Here is a 25,264-nt window from a genome sequence, read left to right as displayed (position 1 = left end):
TTGTCCGAAAGTGATTAATTTTAGCACGGGCTACGTATAAAAAATTTGTGATTGCAAATAGTTCTGCCCTAAAATAATGAGCAAGTGTTGAGAAACCACCATTTATCTCCGTAAAACAATTTACGAAACAATTTAACCAACATTGTTTAACTTTTAAGAGAAGCACCAAATATGCTACCCAGTATCAGCAACGCCAGGTAAAAACAACCGCAGACCACCGAAAGAACTACGTACATCTTTCCTCTGAGTAAATCAACGAGGTTAAATTACCGCGTTAGAGTGAGCAATTATGTTTAAAAAAAAAAAAAAACTTACAAATCAACATAAAGAAAGCTAAAACCCGCAAATACATCCAGACCTCCAACGTTGCAAGTACAAAATTACAAGAATGTGAACACTCATGGCATCGTGATTATACCAACATTATCAGTCATGCGAGCCATTTTCTGTGTAAACCTTTATATGGTGTTACCCTCGCAACGCAACTGTGGTCATGTTTAATCATATATGACAAGAGTTTGTATGCACATCTGCATCACTCAGAAAGATTTTGTTCCTCATACAATAAAGTTTTCACCCAAGTCATAAGACGTTGGCCAAAGACTCAATACACCGAGTCAATTGGTCATTAAAAAATGTACAACAGTAATTCCAGCTATACTTGGCAGAAATTTCTCCTCAATTGTTCTCTTCCTAGTTACTAACAGTAAGCACTCTTACCCTTACCATGGGCACATCAGATGATGTGTTTAACACGAATAGAAGTAATCAACGAAATCCAACTCACAGAGTATAATATCTGAGGGGCTGGATCTTCATCACCACTCATCATCAAGGCTAGCACGATGAAAACACATGACAGTACAAACAAATATGAAGAAGGAGAAGAACTCAATCAACATGGCTCCTGTCCCAATCAAATCTGCGTGCCTGAGGATAATTGGAATGGCTATGCTGCCTACTGATGATGCCCCTGTTAAGAACTTAGCAGCATCTATCCACCTGCAAAAAACAAAATAAAAAATAAAGATTAAAAGAATCTATCAATATATTATAGAAATGTGTTCCAACCCCCAAAGCCTCCAAAACCCCAATCCTTAATTCCTAGATTTTTTATTTTCTTTAAAAATCAAAAACCTTAAACCCACGGATCCATTTCTCCAAGCCAACACGTGTCCCACCCACAGTTCTACACGTACTCCACCCACTACTCATGTGCTTGAATGCCACTCCCACGTCTGCCCCCACGTTGCCCAAAAAACAGTTAGCTCCAAGTTTTTTTTTCCCCAACACTTATATTATCCCCACCTCCAAACTCTAATGGAAAATCCCACATTCTTCAAAATTATCATTGCTCGCAATTCTAACATTCATCCTGACTGATGAAAACATTTCGAACTTTCGTCCCCACTGATGATTTCCATCATCTTACTCCATTGTTACGGGAATTTCTTCATGAAAATTTAAGCAGCAAGTTCGGCTTCATTCTTTACGAGAATTTATTTGCGGATTATTGAGTACCAAGTACGGCTCTAACTATTATGAGAATTTGTTCATGAAGCACATTTGCTCAAAGGTTGGTTTCCATCTCCAAACTACGTACCTATGCATTTACAAAGGTTTTACCACGGTGCTAGGCATATTTGGTCCTACTTCTAAAGCCTGTATATTTGATTTAGTTCTTTAAGTTCTTTCAAAATCTTATTTTTCCTTTGGCTATTTTAACTTATAAGAATTTGTTCACGGTGCCAGGCATATTTAATTTGTTTGCGAATTTTCTGCTCCAAAAGACCTTCGGATTTGATTAAAGTCTTTGCTTCAAAAAGTATATCACCAAAAATATGACACTAATGGTGAAGATTAGTCCGTGCACATGGGATTCTAATCCATAAAGAAGGATAGTTAACTTTGAAGCAAAGAAGCGAAGAATGGGTATTAGAAAAAGTCGCTCCATATATATAAAGCAACTTTTTCAAAATATTTTTTGTTCCTAACATTTCCATTTCCCATTAATCTACATGATCCACAGGTTTTGATTCAAGAAAGGTGCAGCATTCAAGCTAGAATGGGTTTATGTTCGTTCGAATTATCTTCAATGTGAACGAACCCGATTATTGAGACGGACGCAAAATGGGGACGGAACTGCCAGCCTGCACGGGGTGCCTCATCCGACAAAGAAGCCATTTTCAGCAATTACACTCAGAAGTCTCCCCCCGTTGCCCATTTGAAAGCAATAAGTGAAAGAATTAGTAATAGTTACTGCAATTCACATTTCACATAATCTGATGTACCACTGCCATTCTCATATTCTTCGGCTCCATTTGCTACGAGAAGTTGTTCACGTAATTTTAAGTATCAAGTTCGGCTCTGTTTATTCCAAGAATTTGTTCATAGATTTTTGAGTACCAAGTTCAACGAGAATTTGTTCACGGATTTTTTGGCACCAAGTTGACTCTAATTGTTCTAAGAATCTGTTCACGTAGAGCATACCAATTTTGTTGAAAGGTTGGTTTTACTCTCCAAACTACCTACGCATGTACTTCTGTTTTTACTAGCGTTGTGCCCGTTCGATGCACGAGGAACAAAAACAAACATCAACGTGAACTCTTTTTTCTATTGTCCCGTGCATCGAACGGGTACAACGCTAATTAAACAAGAAGGAAAACTGTGGTTACAGCAAACAAAGCATCTCTGTTTTTGTTTGGGCCATATTTGGGATTTCCCAAATTAATTATGTGTTTTAATTAATTAATGTTAGAGTTAATTAATTAATTCGGCTGGAAGAAGTGTACCTCCTGCAATGTTCTAAAAAACGCTAGATGTTAGTCGGGCGGAAAAGGGGAGCCTAGGCACTGACTAGTCGGCCGCCTAGCGCCTTGGCAGGGACTAGGCACCCGACTAGTCGGCTGTCTAATCTAGGCGTCGGACCACCGCCTAGCGCCTAGGCAGGGACTAATCGGCCTAGGCGGCCGCCTTTTAGAACACTGACCTCCTGAGGTGGGAGGTTGGAGGATCCCACATTTTATGGAGATGATGAGGATAATCTTAAATTAATTCCTATGTTTTAGGAGTTAATTTAATTTTACCTTTAAGGTGCGTTTGGTTGGATGAAATGGAATTAAGAATGGAATAGAATTAGAGGAATTGAGAATGGAATAATCATTCCCATTCTCATGTTTGGTTGTGCTTAGGAATAGTCATTCTCATCTCCAATGGAATAGTGTGGCAATAGCAACTTTTGGAGTGACAATAGTAATTTTGGGGTGGCAATAGTATTTTTTGGAGTGGCAATAGTAATTTTTGGAATGACAATAGTAATTTTTGGTGTGGCAACAGTGAATGTTGGAGTGGCACTAGTAATTTTGGTGTGACAAAGAAATGGAATAACAATTCCTTAGTTTTTTGGATGGAATGACAATTCCTTTACTAAGGTGAATAGTGATTCCATTATTCAGTGGTGAACCAAACATTGGAATAAGTAAGTCATTGGAATGACTATTCCATTCCAACCTTGATTCCATCCAACCAAACATACCCTTATTATTTTGGCTGTGTACATAATAGTGGTCTTTCAACCCATGTTCTTAACGGTTTCAAACAGTTGAGGAAAGAGTGGGACACATGGCGGTCTTTCATTTGCTTTCAAGGAATAAGAAGGATCTTGGACTTCGTCAAGGGGACACATGGCAGTATGTGAGCACTTCAGGAGATTCATGGGCAGAAATCGTGCATCATGGACCAGCTTCCTTTCAACCATTCCAGCAGAATAGTTGGGGCCTATAAATACAAGACTTCGACGATTTTTGAAGGGGTCCACGCACCAACAAAGCTCATAGCAGCCATACCCTTTTCTTAGTTCAATATCATTCCTAGTTATCTAGGTAGACGTTTTTTCTTTCAATCACTTTAGTCATTATAATGCAAAATTCTTCTTCCCTTAGCACTTGTTAATTTAGTTTAGGTTTCTGTTGAATTTTAAGTCCTCTTCATTGAGGCAATTTGAATCTAGTTTGTTACTTTGTTTTTCTTCTCTTAGCACTTTGTTTTTTTCTAGTTTATTATTGGAGTTCTATGCTCCTGGCATGCCCTGCACTTTTCGTTTGGTCACACTAGGCGATTTTAGTCACACGTCAACTTTCATTAGGGCTCTCTTTCTCCTACTTCTTGGAGAAAAGTGCATCAACATTTTCAGCACGCCAGTGGGACAACAGATGTCTAAGTTAACAAGATGATTGGAGCTGGTAACAAAGAAGAAAGAAAGAAAGCCGCATTTGGAGAAGGATCGCCTGAGGCCATTGCTCTCAATCAAGCACCTGCTTATCAGGAGGATTTCCAGGATGTGGCTCTTGGAATGAAAGATGTGATTTTGGAGGCCAATGCCAGTTTGTTAGTGGGCCTTCAAGAGTCCCAAGCCACTCCACTTCAGGAGATTCGAGACTCTCGGGATGATCTGATCAAAACCATCAAGGAGATGATGGTTATGCTCGGTGAGAAGCTAGCACCTGCTGTTTCAGCAGTAGGTGCAGGCTATATAGCACAAACACAGATACAGATACGGACACGGTGGGGGACATGGCACGTGTAGTCTGTTCTAAATGGCGGCCGCCCAGGCCGCCTAGGCGCTTGGAGGTACCCTGCCGCCACGCCAATAGCCCTTGGCATTTGATTTGGCGCCTAGGGAGGTTTGGCGGTGCTTGGCGGGCTTGGAGCTTGGCGGCCTTGGCGGCCTTGGCGGCCGCCTAGGCGGCCTTGGCGGTCTTGGAGCTTGGCAATCTTGGCGGCCTTGGCAGCGGCGGCGGCGTCTTTGGAGGCCTTTGGCGGCCTAAAAAAAATATATATAAAAGTAATACAAGGGATGTGAGCGAAGCCCTACTACTTATTGTCTTATTCAACTTATTTGCTAGTTGCTACTACTTAATTTCATTTGGGTTTGTACTTTGAAGTTTGAACTTGCATTATGGATACATGGAATATAGTTTGATTGGATAATGGTTTGTTAAAAAAAAAAAATCCGCCGAATTGCTTGGCGCCGCCTAGGCGGCTTGGCGCTTGGAGGTGGGTTTCCGCCCTACTAGCGCCAAGCGCCATTTAGAACATTGCACGTGTATAAATAAATAAATATATAAATTTTTTTATAGACATTGTATATGAAAATTTTCACAAATTGAATAAATTTTTTCGAAGGCATAGTTACATTTTAACCCAAATGTTCTGAGTTATTTCATATTAACCCCCAAAAACTAAAAATATTACATTTTGACCCCCAGCCATGTCCCTGGTGTGTCCCCTATAAAACAATTAAAAAAATTATTGGACACGCCACGTGGCGTGTCCAATACATGCCCCAGCGTGTCCCCGTGTGCAATAGATGCTAGGCCCTCAAGGGTTTGTTCTTGCAGGAGGCCAGGCATCATCATCGACTACTCCTCCACCAGGGGCAAGGAGGTGAACATGGTGGAAGATGGCCAATTGTGAATAGGGAAGTTCAAGGAGGGACACCAGAAGGACGGAGGGAGGCCATCCCTCTATTCAATAATCCCCAAGGGGATCATGGAAGTTTCCAACCAAGAGGTCCAATTCCAATCCTAAAGCAGCAAGGTCCAGTTCTCCTGAACAGAGACCAGGTCATGGAGTTTGTCCAAGACCAGTTTGGCCCTGTGTTGCAGCCTGTGGAAGACCTACCCTATCGAAAACCTTATAATGAGGCAATTGATAGGGTGGAATTTCCAAGAGGATATAAGGTACTCCCTCCATCCCAATTTGTTGCGGGGAAAAATTCAAAACACCCCCCAAAACTTTACACTCAATGTCTATCAGGTTCCCAAACTTTCAAAAAAAATCAATTTTACTTCCAACGAACAAACAAAAGTCAAAAACAATAGAAAATAGGGAAAGGCTACAATACACCCTTATTTGGATGGGTATTATATGCACACCCCCAACATGTTATGATTCATTCAGGAAATGTTATGAAAAATATGATTTTAAACCAAAAGCTACGAGACGCACCAAAATGTTATAATCCGAGTGAATGTTATGAATCCTAAACGTTACAAATACTATTACAGAAAAGTTTACGATTTTTTAGTATAAAAGTTACAAGATGCACCAAAATGATATGAATCATAGTGAAAATCTTTTAAATCCTATTGCTAAAAGATTGCGAGTTTTAGAACAAAAGTTACAAAACACACCAAAATATTATGAATCAACCATACAATAGGTGCATATGGTACCTATTGTATGGTACCATTGTTTCAGTCCATTGACAACATTAAACAATTCTCCTTAGTTCACCAAAAGAGGAACACGATACAACAATCATTTCAGAAACCAACAGAACATAAACCATCTGATAGAGGAATATTATTGTTCAGCGTTTATTTCTTATTCTTACCTTTTACCTTATTGAAGTTATCCTTTAAGTTGGTTGCCTATAAATTGGCCCCTAAGTAACGTTTACAGGTAGATTGATGATTTGAATATGGAGATAGTGATTTAGAATCCGTATCCCCGTTTCTTCTTTCACTAAATTCTCTTCTTCCCATTTCTTTTTCTCCGTCTACACTTTCGGTGCAACATCATGTTTAAATGGCAACGACACAAGAATGGGAGGAACAAAATTTGAAGACCTAAAATTTCTTGGATTTAAGAAAATTTAGTCAATTAGGGGTACGAAAGAAGCATTGAAGTAACAGTAATAACACTAGTCCTAGGAAACTCTTAATATCAAAGGGCTAGACTAACGAAGTACTCACCCCCCACCATCCCGGCTAATTAAGAATTGAGTGGAGCCACCTCCAAAGAACAAACAGGGCATAGGCACCAAAACATACATGAGAGCTGCAACAAGTAAACATCAAGATATCAACCTTTGAAAGGCAACCCTTGTTTGAATTACCCAAAACAAAGTAGTAACAAGCTAGCACACCTGATAACATTGGCCACCAGTTGTTGTATAATGCACAAGCCTGCACCCGTGATCAAACACATAAATTAAATAAGCACACTAATATAACAGGTACAGCTATTCACACAAAAGATGCAGGTCCGAATGAAAACAAAATTAGCATCCGAATTCCTTATTAAGGACATGCTTACGCCAAGGAACGAACTATTGTTATTTTCAGAATTTCCATCAAAACAATTGAAACGTCTCCGCTTACTAGAGACTGATATGAAACACCCATGGAATAACAGAATCATAGTGTTTCCATTCACGTATTGAAACTTGGTGAAATACCCCTGTTAAGGCATCCAACTCAACCAATTGGCAATGAGTGAAAAGGCTGCCCAGGCTTATATACTAGTTTTGGAGGAGACAATTAACCGATGTTGGACAAACTTTTAACAGCCCAGAAACTCACCTACTCAGTAGAAACAACACATTTACAATCCGGCACAAAAAATTTATTTCTGATAAATGAGAAATATAGTAAGAACAAGGAGCATATGTATCAAGACGGCATCCCTCCAAAACCAAAGAAAACACAACCCACAAGAAGGCATTCTAGTGGGCTAAGAATCCTAGAACCCTCATAAAGAATTACCACCGTTGACATAGAAACAGATTAAGACTAGTGTTTTTTAAGTTTTAACCGATGGAAACTGAGATGCCTTAGTTTGTACATCAAAGACAATCAAACAAAGCAAATAGGCAGGAGGTATGCGGATCTGTATAAGGATCCACTAATTTCTTTCTTCCCAACTGTGGGATATGATAGCAGCCGGGTTATCCTTGGGAAAAACTTTCCCCTGAACTTTCTACCAAGCTAAGACATATCTGCAACCCATGAGGCAAGAGTGATAAGATTTTGATATACACCATGTCCAGAAACTTGACCCCATGGAAACCTGGAACATGGACATTCAGACATATTTGGGCTCTCTGGTCCAAGCCGCAATCACTTCGGTTATCACTTTTTTTGGATTTCGCCTGCCCTTACTAATTGTGCCTTAACCTGGAGGAAATTATCAAACTTAGACCTGCTTCCCATGGCTCCCTTACAGGTATTTTTGGCCCTCTCATTGCTAGGGATTCTGGTATCCCTCTCACGGCTAAGGTTTCTGCTATCACCTATAATGGTTAACGGACCTGGCCTTTTTCTCCTTCCTTAGTGCCTTCCTTTCAGCAGTACTGTGTACTTTTTCTGATGGTGTTGAGCTGTACAGCTCACAAATACGATGCCCCAGCCACCTGGAAAGCCGTTAGAGCTTCTTCTTTTTTCTTTTGATCCGCCCCTTGGAGCTCATTCTCCTTCAATTGTTTGGCACAAACTGGTTTTCTTTTCAAAATCTATTTCCAGGCACAGCCAGTGTTGTCCAAATTCCAATCAGGCACCAAATCATGTATCATTTTTCTCATTTTTTTTGAGCTCTTAATTAAATTAGGCTACAGATCTGGGTTTTAAAACATTGGGGAAACAAGTCTCTATTTTTACCTCGGCAAACGAAAATAAAGTGTTTCTTTCACATATATAGATACATTAACAAATGTTTCAAAATTGAAGGCGTATTCCAGTATCCGTTTCCAAATTTGGATACATACCCACGAATCCTTTATTTTCAGGCTTAAATATACACCTGAATCCTATTCACGTACCCACCTCCGGGTAGCATTGCAAGTTTGAGTGCAGCCTAGACTTGGGGAAGATAGGTCTGGTGACATAGGGAAGATCCAATCGGGCATGTTGGGGAAGAATGAAATGCAACTGTAACTCGATCCAAAGCCAGCATGAGAGGCTACTTACACTTTGAGCACAAGCTCTTGATTTGACACTACTTTTTGTCAATTAGATATCAAAACAACATGCTTACAGACACACCAGGATGTGTATGTTGACCTAATTTGTACATTTTTAAGCAAGAGATGCATAGGACATGCCCGAGATGCGCGTGTCTCAAGTTAGACACGACTAGGGACACGGCAAGGACCACTTCATAATGTAAAAAACTTATTTTATAATAATTAAAAATTATAAAGAAAAAACTTTTAAAAAATTTCTACCCAATAAACATTGTGTAGACTTTAATGTTTTAGAAGAAAAAAGTACAAATTGCAAATTCTAATACTAGTTTTGCTTATTCCAAATGCCAAATTGATATGAGCAATAATGGTGTGTACATCTCTGCACTTAGAACTGTTGTGTCCAGTGTATATGTCTGTGTCTGCGTCCGAGCCTATGCTTCTTAGTACAGAGGCAACCGAAAACTCTACATAGCCAAATACGGCAGCATCTATGGCTAGATTTTTCAAACCAAAATATTGCATCATATGCAAAGATGAGATACATCTTAAATAATACGATTCCATTGGAGTACCCTGCTATTTTTGCATCACTAAAATACATAAAAGATCCGTATAGAAATGTGCTCATTGTGATGCATTGAAGGATTTAGCTTTTCACAAGAAGCTTGAACTAAGGAGAAGCTCAAGAAGTGGAAGCTTGTAGACAATCTACCTGCACTTTTGCACCTAGTGGCACGCAGCAAGAGTGGGGGCGGGAGCGGAGGCACCTAGAAGCTCCTGAGGTTGGGAGCGCCTAAAGAGCGTATATAGATTACATGTAAAAACGTATATAAAATATCTTTAAATACTTAACCATTGAAGGAAAAGTGATACTTATTGAGAATTTTCCTGATCTTAACAGGTAATTATTGGAAGTTAGATATTTTCAATTTGTAAAACTTCTTGACTAATATGATTTTTATATTCTTATTTTCACAAGAGCAGAACTCCCTTAAAAGTAGGAGAATAACTGCCTTAATTGCCCGATAAACTCCCATCTTAGTTAGGAGCGAGCTCCCGTCAAGCTCCCATTTTGGGAGCACCGATTCGAGCTCCCGGCTTGGGAGCGCACCCATTTTAGAAGGATCCCACTACTAATCTTATGCAATAAGGATGAATGTCGCACAATGTTGTTTTCAGTGTTCGGAACTATTTTGACAATCAGAAATAATAAAAGGCGTCCAACAATAAATGTAGTGTAGCTACAAACTATTACTCTAGCAAACTTCTAAACCTCATTTCATTGTGATCTTAAGCACCTCCAAAATAGCATACTTGTGACGACATGAGATTGATAACATTGATCTCTTCGGGATTAATTAGTGACTTTCAGTACTTATCAACCTTCCCTTTCTGATTCTATATTTGTTCTTTATGAATAAAATACAAGTATGAAATGAAAATGTTGGATGAATAAATAAGAGATCTTTGATGCATACAAAACAGGTTTGAGATTATGTTTCTGAACATTATTATGGATTTCAAAGTTCCTTTTTTTCTGTTTTCTTCATGTTTCAACACATGCCAAAACGTTTCCAAATCATGCAATCAGAAAAACCACATTAGATAACATTGATTTGTTTGGGATTAATAAGTGACTTTCAGTATGTATCAACCTTCCCTTTCTGATTCTACACTTGTTCTTTATGAACACAAGTATGAATTGAAAATGTTGGACGAATAAATAGGAGAGCTTTGACGCATACAAAACAGGTTCAAGATTATGTTTCTAAACATTATCATGATTTCAAAGTTCTTTTTTTCTATTTCCTTCATGTTTCGATACATACCAAATCGTTTCTAAATCATGCAATCAGAAACACCACATTAAAATGATTTCTCTCCTTGACTTCAGCTGAAGGTGAGCTTCCCCAACCCTAAGATACACGAAGGTATGCACGAATGAAACTAATTTTACAAGAACTAAAATTCTGTGACAATTTACAACACGACAGTCAAAGATTTCCAAAAGGGTATGATTCAAAACATTACCAGGATCTGCAACAGGATGCTCGCTGAGAACATAAAAGCAAGCCCAGCAAGTCTGCAAATTTGAATGTTGGAGCAGATTTATTCAAATCAGAGGAAGGGGGAAGGGAAAAAATAAAGGAAAATTAAGAGGCGATTTGCAACATACACTGTAGAGGCCAAGAATAGCACCACCATTCAAGAGTACAACATGCAGTAGCAACAAAAGAAGAAACAGTCAGAGCCAAACATAGTTGAAATGTGAATATTTCCATTAGTAATTTAATTGAACAATACATCACGAACTTCTAAAATATAGTGGCCAAATATCATCAAGTTAATAAAGATGAGATATTCATCAAATCCAATGTTCTAAAAATTGCTAGGCGCTAGTCGGGCGGGAAAAGGCCGCCTAGCGCCTGGGGGGACTAGACGCCGACTAGTCAGTAGCCTACTCTAGGCGTTGGACCACTGACTAGCACCTAGGTGAGGAATAGTCAGCCTAGGCGCCGACTTTTAGAACACTGATCAAATTGCCAATCAGTGTATGCCAAAGAACAGGAATTTTGAATGTATACACATATATGATAAAATATTTCACTGAATTTGGCTCATTGATGAAAGTTTCATACAGACCCATGTATCATGATGGTAATGGTGGTTTTGGGTTCCAATCTGATGGCAATATCAATGCACTAGTGTAGTCGTGCAGATGGCACACTGATGAGTGCTTCCTACCACAGAAAACGTTGTCAAAGCAGAAACAGTACTCTAGATGCAATATCAGGTGCTTCGAAGGAACCAAAGTTTCAAAACTGGTGCCATTAACAAGAACAGCCTCTAAGCTTGGGCAGAAGAACAGGGGAGAGGGAGGCTATTTTTTACTTGCCCCCAATAGTGAACCCGTCCATTTTTTGAGGATGTGTTCAAGGAAACAAGCTCAGCCCTTTGAAAATGCCTATAATAACCATCTTCCCTCCAAAAGTTGGTCACAATTTGATACTATGCCCACTTGTTTCCTCTTTTATTTCCTCCTGCCCAATCATAACTAGGAATCTTGTAAGGACCCGTAATTTCAGAAATTAGTAAAAGGGTTATTCGATATTATGAGGAAAATATGGAATTTGTTGAGTTTAAATGAGTCGGGGTTAATGTGATGAAAGTGTTTGTACGAGGGTGCTAGTGCAATATGTGTTTATGTTGGCATATAAATGTGTGTGTGTGTGTAGAGGAGTATTTTACTCCTCACACTCTCTCTCTCTCCATCTCCCGATCTCTCCCTCTCTCTCGGCACTCTCTCTCTCTCTCCCCCTCTCCAACACTCAAAACTCCAACCCTCACTCAAAACCCATGGCAAATAACCTCCAATTCTTCATCCATTCGCATTATTGAGCTCGTATCCCAGTGGGTTTAGCTTGAAAAGGGCATATTTTGCTTGGTTCAAGATTTCGGAGTCAAGGGCTTGCGTGGGCTCGATCTCTCTTTAGGTTTGCTCTCCAACTTCGAGGTAGGAATTTCTTGCTCTTTCTATATGCCTATGAGTTGATTTTGTGCTTTGATCGTGCTTGAAATTGTTGGTTTGATTGTTGGGAATAGTTTTGAAAATCTGCTCAAACCCTACCAAAAAGGTATCGATATCTTTGTGTTTAAAACCCCCGTAATAATCTGGTATCGATACCATTCTCTTGGGTATCGATACCCTTGCGTTTGGAAAGATTTTGGACCACTAGGTATCGATACCTATCATTACCTTGGCTTAAAGACAGTTTTGATGCATTGCTTTCCTACTTCAAGGCTTGATTTTCGGGTCGTTCCAACTCACTTCAAACCCTTTAAAATCAACCCTTATCATGATAAATCATACTTATTGAACCCATTGATCGTTCTCATTCTCTAGGCACTTGCTAAGCTCAATCTTAGTATCGTTGTAAACGGAAAACGAATCATAAAGTGTTTATGAGTACCGAAGGTTGTATGAACATCAGGTGGGTATAAATGGTTGATGGGAGCGGTATAATGACTTCAAGGGTAAAAGTAGTAACTTGTATCTCCACACCTCGTTGAACCTCTCGATTTTTCCTTGGTAAACTTGCTACGGGATTCAAGTATAGGAACTAGTAGGTCGGGTACTTTATAAACCGCTTGTGAGTAGCAAGTTGTGACGGTACGGGGATATACTTAGAGGTATGGTGAGGACATGTGTATTTGCTTACATGCGATACAGTAGATTGTTGGTCTTGTAAGGCCATGTGATTGATTAAATGGCTTTTGGATTCGATTGAATGATTTGATGTTTGTGAAATGGGAACGTGGAATGAATGTGGATGACAAATGGACACAGAGAGAACTTTCAAGGCTCTTTAATGAGTAAATGTCTGGCATGAGCTAAATGCTCATATCGTATGCTTTCAGGGCTCTTTAATGAGTAAATGCCTGGCAGGAGCTAAATGCTCATATCAATTGTCCTCAGGGCTCGTCAACGAGTAAGTGCCTTGCAGGAGCTTCGGCTCAGACTCTTAACGACACATAATTGGTTTATGAAGTTAATGAGAGGATGTTGGTTTTGGTTAAAGGATTTTTTATGGAAATCCTCCAGTATTCTTGAGCGAATCAATGGTTTTCGATATTTGGGCACAAATCAACGGACTCCGGTATTCAGCCCGAATCAACGGAGCTCGGCCTACAATGGTCTTGAGTTTTCTTTAAATATTTTTGAAATCAAAAGGAAAATTTTTGTAATAAAAGGATTTGATGACGATAATTGTGGACATCAGAAAGATTGTAGTATCGTACGAAGAATGATAAGATGATTTAGAATTGGTTATAGACTAATGTGGATTGACATGAGTTTATTAATGTATTTAGTCTGAGAAGTAAACGATCAGTGACATTTATGTGAAGTCTAGAATCCTTTGACTACAGCGTGCAGCTCATGGTAATCATTCGTACTTTGGGCGTATCTGTCAATACTCACTCATTCATGGTGCATGATTCATCACATTTCCATATAGTTTGAGCATAGAATTCTCTACTGGGCACACCTCAACCCTTAATCATTTTCAGGTACACCCGAAGGCAGTGACACGGAGTGCTTGGCATGCGTTTGACTTCATCCCTTTTGAAAGCTAATATAGGAAATTACTTTGGCATCATTTTGTAAAACTCTTTTGGGATGTAATAATGATTTTTATTATAACTATCATTTGATCATGGAGGATTGTAAACCCTAAACTTTCTTTTCTATTATGCAAATTGGATCATCAAGCTAGAATAGAAACCTTAAACTTATTTTGCAATTATGGGAATGAACTATCTTTTTAGGTATTATCTGTATTGTTGCAAGAAATTGTTTATCAAAAATCTTTATGCTTTATGTTGAAAATCGAGGGCGTGACAACTTGGTATCAGAGCTTAGGTTTAGAACACCTCGAGACTGTGGGGAGACTTTTAGTCTCATGGGTTCAAAAATCGATGCATGTTTTTTTACAAAACCACATGTGTGCTTGCATGAATGATATTAGTCCATCGATGTGTCATTGCATTGGTATTACGGTAGAGTGGCGTAGAGTTGTTAACCTCTAATGGAAAGGTTGGAGACTCGCATCAAAAGGAGACGTGATTAATGTTGATGTTTTTCTTTCTTATGCTACTATAGTAGGATGTCATCGAGACGTGGAGTTAGGTGGGATGAGACCGGCCGGGGATCATGATCACCAGGGCTGAAGTGCATACAGGAAGGATGAGGCGAGTTAGTACACTAGGGATGAGGTAATGTTTCCTGAGATTGTTGAGTGCGTGAAAGGTGCTGAGACATTTGAGGGTGCGCAGAGCGGTGTGAATGTGAGGGAAACTAGACGTCAAGTCGTTAGCACGAGATCATCTTCCGAGAGTATTAAAAGTTTAGGAAGGAAGAAACCTAGGGTATCAAATCCCTCTATTCAAGGTCAGCAAGGCTTTAAGCCACCTCCTCATTCCAAGACACTGGGAGTTCTCCTCAAACGTCAGATTGTGTGTCATCGATGTTGTCAGGTCATATTCGTTCTCAATGTCCATGGCGTGGGGGATCTTGTTATACTTGCGGCGAACTTGGCCACATGGCAAGGAATTGTCCGCTGGGACTGGGAGTACATGGTGAGTCGAACTCCGTGCAGCAGCATAAACGTACACCGAAACAGCAACAAATGTAGTTCCGTAGCTAAACTACCACCTCCTACTACTCTCTAGCTCTTAGAAACATCACTTGTTTGAGGCATCATCTTTTCCTAGTTGTTCTAATCATTCACTACAATACTTTTGATTCGGAAGCATTTCACTCAGTGAGAATCTCATTCTTGTTCATGTTTCGAATCGAAAATAAGAAATCTTAGTCCACGCGTGTTGAGAAATGTCGATAGATCATATTTGCCGAGATTAGGGGTTAATCGTTCCATATAGAAGTGTTGTATTTGACTTCTTTAATTTAAGCATGGCGAGGATTGATATGATTTGGGTAGAGACTGGTTGTATTCATGTTAGTAGGCGGTATTCCAAATGCGATTTCGTAAGCGTTGTTTCTTTAAGTACCCTTGTTCATTGGCCTAGTTGGGTCTTGTTAGAATTGTACCGTAATCTGCTTTCCGTGAAATCCGTTAAATTCTTGATATTTAAATTAACTGTTACGCAATCCGTTCCGAGCTTTTCTTGGGAATATTCACAATCTTGTGGCGAAGTATCCTATGACACCTTTACTATTGATGTTGATGAATGTTCCTCGTATCCCATTCAAAGTCTTATTTTGACATCATCCTGCTTTAGGTAAGTTTCATTGGTCAGTTTAGATTCTCTTGCTGCGACTATCGTTTTTGTCGTTTGCTTGAAACCGTTATTCCACGTGAGTATCTAGTTTGCAACTTCAACCTATTGAACCCAATCAATGGTCAGTACCGCATGATATACGAATTCGTTGGCACCATTAAAATTTGGACCTTGTTACTATTGTTGCCTGCTTTGGTGCCACCACTTACCTTGATTCCTTAACTATGAAATCACGTGATTTGAACTTGTATCCACTTTTATATCCATTTGCTTGCTTAGATCTACTCGGTTGGTTTGGATTTCATTGCTGCAGTTACCGGTCGATCTTTTGGAACTTGTTACCCTATTTGAGTTTTTAAGTTGTAATCAGCGCAAAATCTTGTGGTGACAACCACTGTATTGTGGGTCCTCAACTCTGGAGGCACATTACTCGTTCTGTAGCGCTCAGCCTTAACTTGTTGGAAGTTCTTATCATTTCCGGTATTGGACAATTTATGATCTTGTATCAGTTAGTTTACCAGAGATCTGTTTCACTACCTTATATTTATCCTTAGTATCGACATCGTTCAATTGCCACAAGGTTGTTCACCGACTCCGTTGATTTGTAGAGCAATAAGAAAGTTATGATCGGTCATTTCAAATTTCTTGGGTTATCATAAAAAGGTACTTTGAGTTTGTTGCCTTCCCGCCTTAAAGATTCCATGTGTTTTTTGAACTTCGGATGCCCCGTTACCGTTCTTTGAATTCTTGATTGGCGTCGCTTGAGTTTTGGAGCTTGCTCGTTTCGTTTAAGATAACAAATCGAATTCTTCTCGTAATCTAGAATGACCCAACCTAGAGCGAGAATTTGGTGAGACTTTTAGGAGGATTAGCATGTGTTCTAGGATTGCTAGATTTAATATTAAGGGGTGCGATGAAATTTATTCGCTAACGACATTTGGAAGCCCGAGAGAGAATGACCGAAACAAATCAAGGTAATTCGTCAAAGATTGCTAACCACGCGAGGTCGACCAAGGGATTATGCCAACTACCGTTGTCATCCATAGCCATTCGAGGGGGAATCGTATGTTTCATAAAGCATCACCACGTTGGAGTTTGTCTCGTCTTGGGCAAAAAGCAAGCGTTCACTGTTAGAAAGATAGTTTAAGTGTCAGATACTATGTGCCTGTTTTGGATACCCAGGCGACAACCGATGAAATTCAGTTGGAAGAGGCGCTTGATCACCGCACCTTCTAGATGGAAGTCTCGGGAAGTCAATTGGATTATCGGGTTACGTTTAGAGGCAAGATCTTCGTGTTTGGATAGATAATTGTATATAGGAATTTCGCTATAAATAGAAGTTTCGAAATTGCGTACCGTTTGGCCTTGCCGCTGAAAATTTCAGGTATTTGTGATTCACTCTATGTGTAGATATTGAGAAAGTACGAATCGAATCCATTCCAAGTCTTAGAACGGTCGAACTTGAGTTAGAGGCCGACGTGTCCTATGGTGAGGAATCGATACGTATCCTAGATTTGCGTGATCACGTTTTGAGGGGTAAGACGATACCGTTAGTGCGAGTCTACGTGGAAAAAGGAGGACAAACTTAAAAAGAAATGCCCACATTTGTTTCGGTTTGGTCGATGTGAGTTTGACGTAGGTTTTCATGATTATCGAATTGTTGCATGAACAGTGTTACGATTGAGGCGTATCTATGTGTTGCACGTTTGGTTGGGCTTAGTTTAGCAAATTTCGAGGACGAAATTTCTTTAAAGAGGGAAGGGAGTAAGGACCCGTAATTTCAGAAATTATTAAAAGGGCTATTCGATATTATAAATGAGGAAAATATGGAATTTGTTGAGTTTAAATGAGTCGGGGTTAATGTGATGAAATTTGTTTATAGGAGGGTGCTAGTGCAATATGTGTTTATGTTGGCATATCTATGTGTGAGTGTGTGTAGAGTATTTTACTCCTCACACTATCTCTCTCCATCTCCCGATCTCTCCCTCTCTCTCGGCACTCTATCTCTCTCTCCCTCTCCCTCTCCCTCTCCAACACTCAAAACTCCAACCCTCACTCGAAACCCATGGCAAATAACCTCCAATCCTTCATCCATTCGCATTATTGAGCTCGTATCCCAGTGGGTTTAGCTTGAAAAGGGCGTATTTTGCTTGGTTCGAGATTTCGGAGTCAAGAGCTTGCGTGGGCTCGATCTCTCTTTGGGTTTGCTCTCCAACTTTGAGGCAGGGATTTCTTGCTCTTTCTATATGCCCATGAATTGATTTTGTGCTTTGATCGTGATTAACATTGTTGGTTTGATTGTTGGAAATAATTTTGAAAATCTGCTCAAACCCTACCAAAAAGGTATCGATACCCTTGTGTTTAAAACCCCCGTAATGATCTGGTATCGATACCATTCTCTTGGGTATCGATACCCTTGCGTCTGGAAAGATTTTGGACCACTAGGTATCGATACCTATCGTTTCCTTGGCTTAAAGACAGTTTTGCTGCATTGCTTCCCTACTTCAAGGCGTGATTTTCGGGTCGTTCCAACTCACTCCAAACCCTTTAAAATCAACCCTTATCATGATAAATCATACTTATTGAACCCATTGATCGTTCTCATTCCCTAGGCACTTGTTAAGCTCAATCTTAGTATCGTAGTAAATGAAAAATGTATCGTAGAGTGTTTGAGTACCGAAGGTTGTATGAACATCGTGGTGGGTATAAATGGTTGATGGGAGCAGTATAATGACTTCAAGGGTAAAAGTAGTAACTCGTATCTCCACGACTCGTTGAACCTCTCGATTTTTCTTTGGTACACTTGCTACGGGATTCAAGTATAGGAACTAGTAGGACGGGTACTTTATAAACCGCTTGTGAGTAGCAAGTTGTGACGGTACGAGGATATACTTAGAGGTATGGTGAGGACATGTGTATTTGCTTACATGCGATACGGTAGATTGTTGGTCTTGTAAGGCCATGTGATTGATTGAATGGCTTTTGGATTCGATTGAATGATTTGATGTTTGTGAACGGGGAACATGGAATGAATGTGGATGACAAGTAGGCACAGAGAGAACTTTCAAGGCTCTTTAATGAGTAAATGTCTGGCATGAGCTAAATGCTTATATCGTATGCTTTCAGGGCTCTTTAATGAGTAAATGTCTGGCAGGATCTAAATGCTCATATCGTATGCTTTCAAGGCTCATCAACGAGTAAGTGCCTGGCAGGAGCTTCGGCTCAGACTCTTAACAACACGTAATTGGTTTATGAAGTTAATGAGAGGATATTGGTTTTGGTTAAAGGATTTTTGATGGAAATCCTCCGGTATTTTTGAGCGAATCAACCGTTTCCGATATTTGGGCACAAATCAACGGACTCCGGTATTCAGCCCGAATCAACGGAGCTCAGCCTACAATGGTCTTGAGTTTTCTTTGAATATTTTTGAAATCGAAAGGAAAGATTTTGTAATAAACGGATTTGATGATGATAATTATGGACACAAGAAAGATTGTAGTATCGTACGAAGAATGATAAGATGATTTAGAATTGGTTATAGACTAATGTGGATTGACGTGAATTTATTAATGTATTTAGTCTGAGAAGTAAACGGTCAGTGACATTTATGTGAAGTCTAGAATCCTTCGACTATAGCGTGCAGCCTCATTGGTAATCATTCGTACTTTGGGCGTATCTATCAATACTCACTCATTCATGGTGCATGATTCATCACATTTCCATATAGTTTGAGCATAGAACTCTCTATTGGGCACGCCTCAACCCTTAATCATTTTCAGGTACACCCAACGACAGTGACACGGAGTGCTTGGCATGCATTTGACTTCATCCCTTTTGAAAGCTAATACAGGAAATTACTTTGGCATCATTTTGTAAAACTCTTTTGGGATGCAATAATGATTTTTATTATAACTAAATGATCATAGAGGATTGTAAACCCTAAACCTTCTTTTCTATTATGCAAATTGGATCGTCAAGCCAGAATAGAAACCTTGAACTTATTTTGCGATTATGGGAATGAACTATCTTTTGGCGTATTATTTGTATTGTTGCGAGGAATTGTTTATCGGAAATCTTTATGCTTTATGTTGAAAATCGAGGGCGTGACAAATCTACCTCCCATTCCCTCCTTTCTTTCTTCCCTCCTACCTTCCATTCCTACATTGCATAACCAAAGGTAGTAGGTTTAATAGAATATAGGTACTCGATCCTCTTCAGAGGTTGTTATCTCGCTGTGTGTGACAACCTTACTTTAACATTAAATTAAGTTCAAACTTGAAGCCAGACTCCTTTATTTCTATCATGTGGTTGCCATAGAACTCCTAACTAGAATTTGTGATATCTCGATGTGTGTGACAACCTTACTTTAACGTTAAATTAAGTTCAAACTTGAAGCCAGACTCCTTTATTTCTATCATGTGGTTGCCATAGAACTCCTAACTAGAATTTTCACAACAGTCATAGGTCAAGGAGCGGGGGGAAGGCACGGGCTATCTCTTTATGCAAAATTAAAAACTAAATTCTGAATAAGCCTTTCATGCTATCAATGCAACATGCCCTTGTGATTCCTAAAATGGTGTCGTGCTATTTTCTAAAGAGATTTTTATCGCCATGAAAGTTCTGAAACCTGAATGAAAGCAACAGAACTCCTCTAAGTAGCTTTGCATTTTTTGCAGTGTCTCATATGTAGTACTATATGTGTGTTTAGAACTATATATTATAAGCCTCCCTTTTAATCATTGGTTGACCATAAATTTCCCATACAGTAGATAGATACATAAGGTCATACCACATACTAATAGTTGGCAAACTCCTGTACCCTAAAGTCCAAGCAACTACAACACATTGTAACTTGACAAATCTTCATGTACAGGCATATTTAACTTGTAATGACACAAGTATAGCATCTTTCAGCCCACAAGAGGACAAGTTTCTGAGATCTGGCCCAACTGCACCCCATATTCAGAATCTCAGATCCATTACAGCCTAATTTCCTGGGGAAAAAGATAACTATACTCTATCTGACTGAATATTAATAAAGTAAAAAGTACTCTTCCTATTGGTAATTTGCCAAGTAACCGGATGTTCTTTAATAACTCGAGATGTCAAGCCAGCTTACACGCACCTCGACTAATCCCTGGAACAATCCCACTATCTACTAGCAGGGATTCCAATCAAATCCGAGACAAAGTCCCATACATACTAGCCCCACAAGATAGTACCTGGGACGTATCGAACCAGAAACTTTAGGAAGGAGCAAAACCTAAGTTCCAAACCTTGACCGCCAGGCCAACCGCTCGGGTTATTGTTAATATCATGGGAAATCAAATCATGACTCCTGAACTTCAAACCCCACCACCACATAGCTGGCACTCATCATATTGAGCAGGGAAGTAAAACCAATACATTGTCACAGTTGTTAACTACAAAATACTTGATTTTTATTTTCAACTTTCTACATGTGACCTTGAAGCTAGGGTAGAGAAAAACTAATTTCAATTCACAATAAAGAAAAAAACAAACACCGATCTCAATTCATAGTTATGGACAAGAAGAAAGAGTTTTGTACCACCGCTGGTCATCATCATTTCTCCTGATTCCATCAGGCAGATGGATAGGATTGGAAATATATAGTACACGTTACGTTTAATTTATATTTTGTATACCATATAGTACAATACAATCGTATATGTATATGCATCTAAGTTTGTACCCCCATATTCAGATCCATTATAGCCTAATTTCCTGGGGAACAAGATAACTATACCCTATCTGACAAAATAAAGTAAAAGGGATCTTCCTATTGCTAATTTGCGAGGTAACAAGACAGTTTATGTATTTTGGAGTTTTTTTTATAACTCAAGTCTCAAGGTGTCCGAGCCATCTTATGCGCACATCGACTAAACCCTACTAACCCAATCCCACTGTCCACGGAGTCCAATTAAAGCTAGGACAAAGTCCGACAAACAGTGGCAGATTTACATGAAGACCAGTGGGGGCACGTGTCCCCACTCCACTTTCCATAATTACAGGTTTGCCTACAATATTTAGGAAATATTCTAGTTTACCCCCTTTAGTTATATACTATCTCATGTAAGAGTAATGCTTCATGTTTTCTTTCCCTTTATGTAACCACTGCCCCAAAAAAGTTTATGTTGCTGAGATTCGGTTCTGTGTACTAATTCATATGTTATTTTCTAGCCATTGATGAGTACTGATTTTTACTATGAATTTTCATCTATCTAGTTGTTTTATTGATTCTTTCTTTTCTTTTTTTCACTTTCACACGTTCTAAAAGTCCCCGCCTAGGGCTGATTAGTCACTACCTAGGCGCCAGGTGGGGGTCCAACGCCTAGGCGATTAAGCGGCCGACTAGTCCCCCGCCTAGGTGCTAGGCGGTACCCGGCCGACTTGGGAGCGCCTAGCGTCTTTTAGAACCTTGCTTACATTGCTTAACGTTCTCTTGGTTAGTGTTGGTGTATAATAGTTTAATATGGTGCTTTATAATATTAGAAGAGTTGATATATTTACTCTCAAAATTTCTTTCATTCGGTTGATTTTGAGCTAAACTTCCTTATAGACATACAAAATGCATTTCACTTGATTACATCTTGACCAAAGAAAATTAAATTTCCCTAACCTAATGGTATATGGTGCCCTCACTCAATCCAAATCCTGGCTACGCCATTGCCGACAAAGTTCCATACAGCCTGGCCCCACAACATAGTACATGGGAGGTTTCGAACATGAGACTTTAGGAATGAGCAAATCCCGAGTTTCATGCCTTGACCACCAAGCCAACCGCTTGGGGTGATAATATTATCATGGGAAATAAAATCATGACTCCTCAACTTCAAACCCCACCACCACAACACTAACACTTTGTGACCACATTTTGAGTATCATGTCATATGTCAACGAAGTATTGGTGGAATGTGCCCCACATGTCATAGAGTGGAGCACATTCGCATCAGAAGGAATACGCTAATAAGGCTGTCTGTCAAAAGAATACGAGCTACTCTTTGCTCACTCTCCTATGCTCTTCATACTATAGATTCTACTGAGATAGCTACCTATCTCAGAGAATACTCTTATGACTCGTATCCGGAGCGAGAAGATGCGTATAATGTAAATCTCGTAGCGGATCAATTCCAACGAGCCTTTCAAACTAGTACCTTTTGTAATGCCAACAGCTCCATCCGTTTTGCAGTATGGATAGCACACAAATCCGCAGGGAATAAGTGGTAGGCACTTTGCTCACATAAGGGAAATTGATTGTCTCTTTACCGCCATTTATGCTAATCCTAATCCAGCTTCTAGAGAGGAATTTTGGGAGTACTTGAAAAATCATGAGGAAAAAGAGCCAACCCTTCTATTCCTCTCCCCCAGCTTGAGCTTTCGCAAAAGAGAGGCCCTCGCCCCGGTGTGGTACCCAAATATGGTCATCATTGCTCCCATCACAAAGACTCATCATATTGAGCGGGGAAGTTAAAACCAGTTGACATTCTAATTATAGATACTTTCACATTCGTTGAACTACGGAATACCTGATTTTTTATTTTCAACTTTCTACGCGTCATCATGAAGCTAGGGTTGAGAAAATCTAATTTCAATTCATATAATCGGGAAAAAAAACAAACAAACAAACACCGAACACAATTCATAGTTGCGGACAAGAAGAAAGAGTTTCGTACCTTCGATGGTCATCGTCATTTCTCCTGATTCCAACAGGCAGATAGATATGATAGGAAATATATAGTATAGGTTACGTATATTTATGTTTTAGGAGGATATAGTACAAGTTTGTACGGGATTTGTAAAAAAGGGAGAAGAGAAATACTAGAAGGCGCGCTGATGATCGATCAAAATTTTCAGGTCGAAAACTGGAAGGGAACGAGAAAAGCTACGGGGGACGTCAGAGCAGATAAGCCTTAAGCGCTTTAATTAAAACTAGAGGCCTGAGGATAGAAAGTCCAATTTTTACTGACATTTATGAAAATTTGATCAAACAATAAGTGAAAAACATATTTATAAAAATATTGTGAAAATTTGGCTTGCACAAGATCGCCTATGCTCCCGACCTCTAGTATTAGATTAGACAAACCCGACTTACGCACGCATTGTGTGCTCCGGCCTCTAGTATTAACTATTAACCTATTGTGACAAATAAGCAATAATTAAACTCTCGAAAATTCTATCGAATTTTTATATATAATAATAACAATTGACATGCATATACATTTCTATACATTACGGTACATATCACTGTGTGTATATTATTAAAGCTTGATATTTTATGACCAATTTTTTAGTCTAACTTTAAACTGTAACGGAAGGAATCCCAAAAAAGAAGAATATATGTAAGAAAAAGATGAGAAAGTAGGACATGTGACTGACCTAATAAAATATGACACCGAAAACCAAATTTAACTCTTAATTTTTAAGAATCATCAATTGCTTAACCGTTTTAAAAAAACAAATTGTTGTACTTGTTTTATGGAAGCATAATCTCTGGAAAAAATAATAATAATAAAGGGAAAGAAAGGCTCAAAATGCCTTCAGTCGTCCGGCAATTTTTGGGTCACTTGCACGAATTTGCACATTTTCAACTGTTAAAAAAAAAGTTAAATATAATGAAAGAAGACAAAAACTAAAATGGGCACCAACCAAAAGACAGTCTTTGTGTGTGAATAGAAAACCAAACTCAGAAGTTTGCAAGGAAATGAATGAGTACAGTAAAGAGCTGTACATAACTGTGGAAAGTACAAACCTAAAGTGGAAATGAATGACATTTGGCAGACTCCTTCACAAAATGGTCGCTCTAGTTCTCTCTTTTCTTATTCCAGATTTTTGGCAATCTTATTCTGTGAAAGTAACCGGCAGGGATGGAGTAGTTGAAGGAAAAAGGGTGTATTCGAACGTGGGTATGGGTAATCAAAAAAAAAACGTGGGTATGGCAGTTGGTGATGCGTTTTTACTTTGGCACCCCAACGGTGTTGTCCCGCGGGGGTTTTACAAATTAGTTTTGTAAGAGGGTATTTATGGAAAGGAAAATACATGGCAGAGGAGACACCAAATTGGTGCTCCCTCTTTATAGATTAGAATAGATATAGGTGTTTCAACTTTTAATGCTTTTTTTTTTGGTTTGTGAACAAAAATTGTGTTCGAAAATCTGTAATTCTCTGGAAAAAAAAACAGAAGCCAATACAAAATTTGATCTAACCTGCAACTTCAGACAATCGAATGGTGTCTAAATTTGATCTAACCTACAACTTCAGACAATCGAATGGTGTCTTTAGAGACCCGTTCAAACAATAAGGTAATGAAAAAGGAAAAAGGAAAAAGTGAAAGAAAGTAATAGGTGAGATGAAAGTGACAGGTGAGTCGATTGGTGAGGCAATTGTAAACTGACACCAAAAGAGTGCTCTCCCTTTATATATTAGAATAGATGGAAGATTTCAGATGTTTTTTATCGGGTAAAATATGTAATTGTCCCTTGAATTATTTAAATTTTGTTTATTTCATATTTTAACTATCAATTGCACACATTTGCTTCTTACACTAACCAATCGTTATTTACTAAGGCCAATTTCTACATTCTATCCACGTCCTGGACCAAAACTCACACCTTGGATGGAAAAATGGTGACCTAACATTACCCAACTTTTTTGGCACCCAAAAGAGGGCTGTTTTGGACTTTTACTCCCAAACCCT

At 39.1% G+C, this 25,264-nt stretch overlaps 1 protein-coding gene across 3 annotated transcripts; it reads right to left on the bottom strand.

Annotated features, from left to right (window-relative positions):
- Nucleotides 1–477: 477 nt before the first annotated feature.
- LOC131322288 (vacuolar protein sorting-associated protein 55 homolog) lies at nucleotides 478–23,494 on the bottom strand. 3 transcript variants are annotated; one of them, XM_058353552.1, is made up of 5 exons: nucleotides 23,245–23,494; nucleotides 10,781–10,832; nucleotides 6,932–6,971; nucleotides 6,759–6,843; nucleotides 478–1,002 (listed from the first exon to the last, which is right to left on the bottom strand). In XM_058353552.1, exons 2-5 carry the CDS (start codon nucleotides 10,811–10,813, stop codon nucleotides 819–821), a joined length of 342 nt encoding a protein of 113 aa, XP_058209535.1. In that variant the 5' UTR covers nucleotides 10,814–10,832; nucleotides 23,245–23,494; the 3' UTR covers nucleotides 478–818. The 3 variants fall into 3 exon arrangements, with proteins under 3 accessions (XP_058209535.1, XP_058209536.1, XP_058209537.1); XM_058353553.1 differs by lacking the exon at nucleotides 23,245–23,494 and adding an exon at nucleotides 22,919–22,936; XM_058353554.1 differs by lacking the exons at nucleotides 10,781–10,832; nucleotides 23,245–23,494 and adding an exon at nucleotides 10,579–10,603.
- Between the last annotated feature and the right edge of the window lie 1,770 nt (nucleotides 23,495–25,264).

Source organism: Rhododendron vialii, chromosome 4a (genome assembly GCF_030253575.1).
Source record: "Rhododendron vialii isolate Sample 1 chromosome 4a, ASM3025357v1".
NCBI lineage: Eukaryota > Viridiplantae > Streptophyta > Magnoliopsida > Ericales > Ericaceae > Rhododendron > Rhododendron vialii.
The sequence above is the reverse complement of the archived record's forward strand: the minus strand, read 5'-3'. Positions and strand labels throughout refer to the sequence as shown.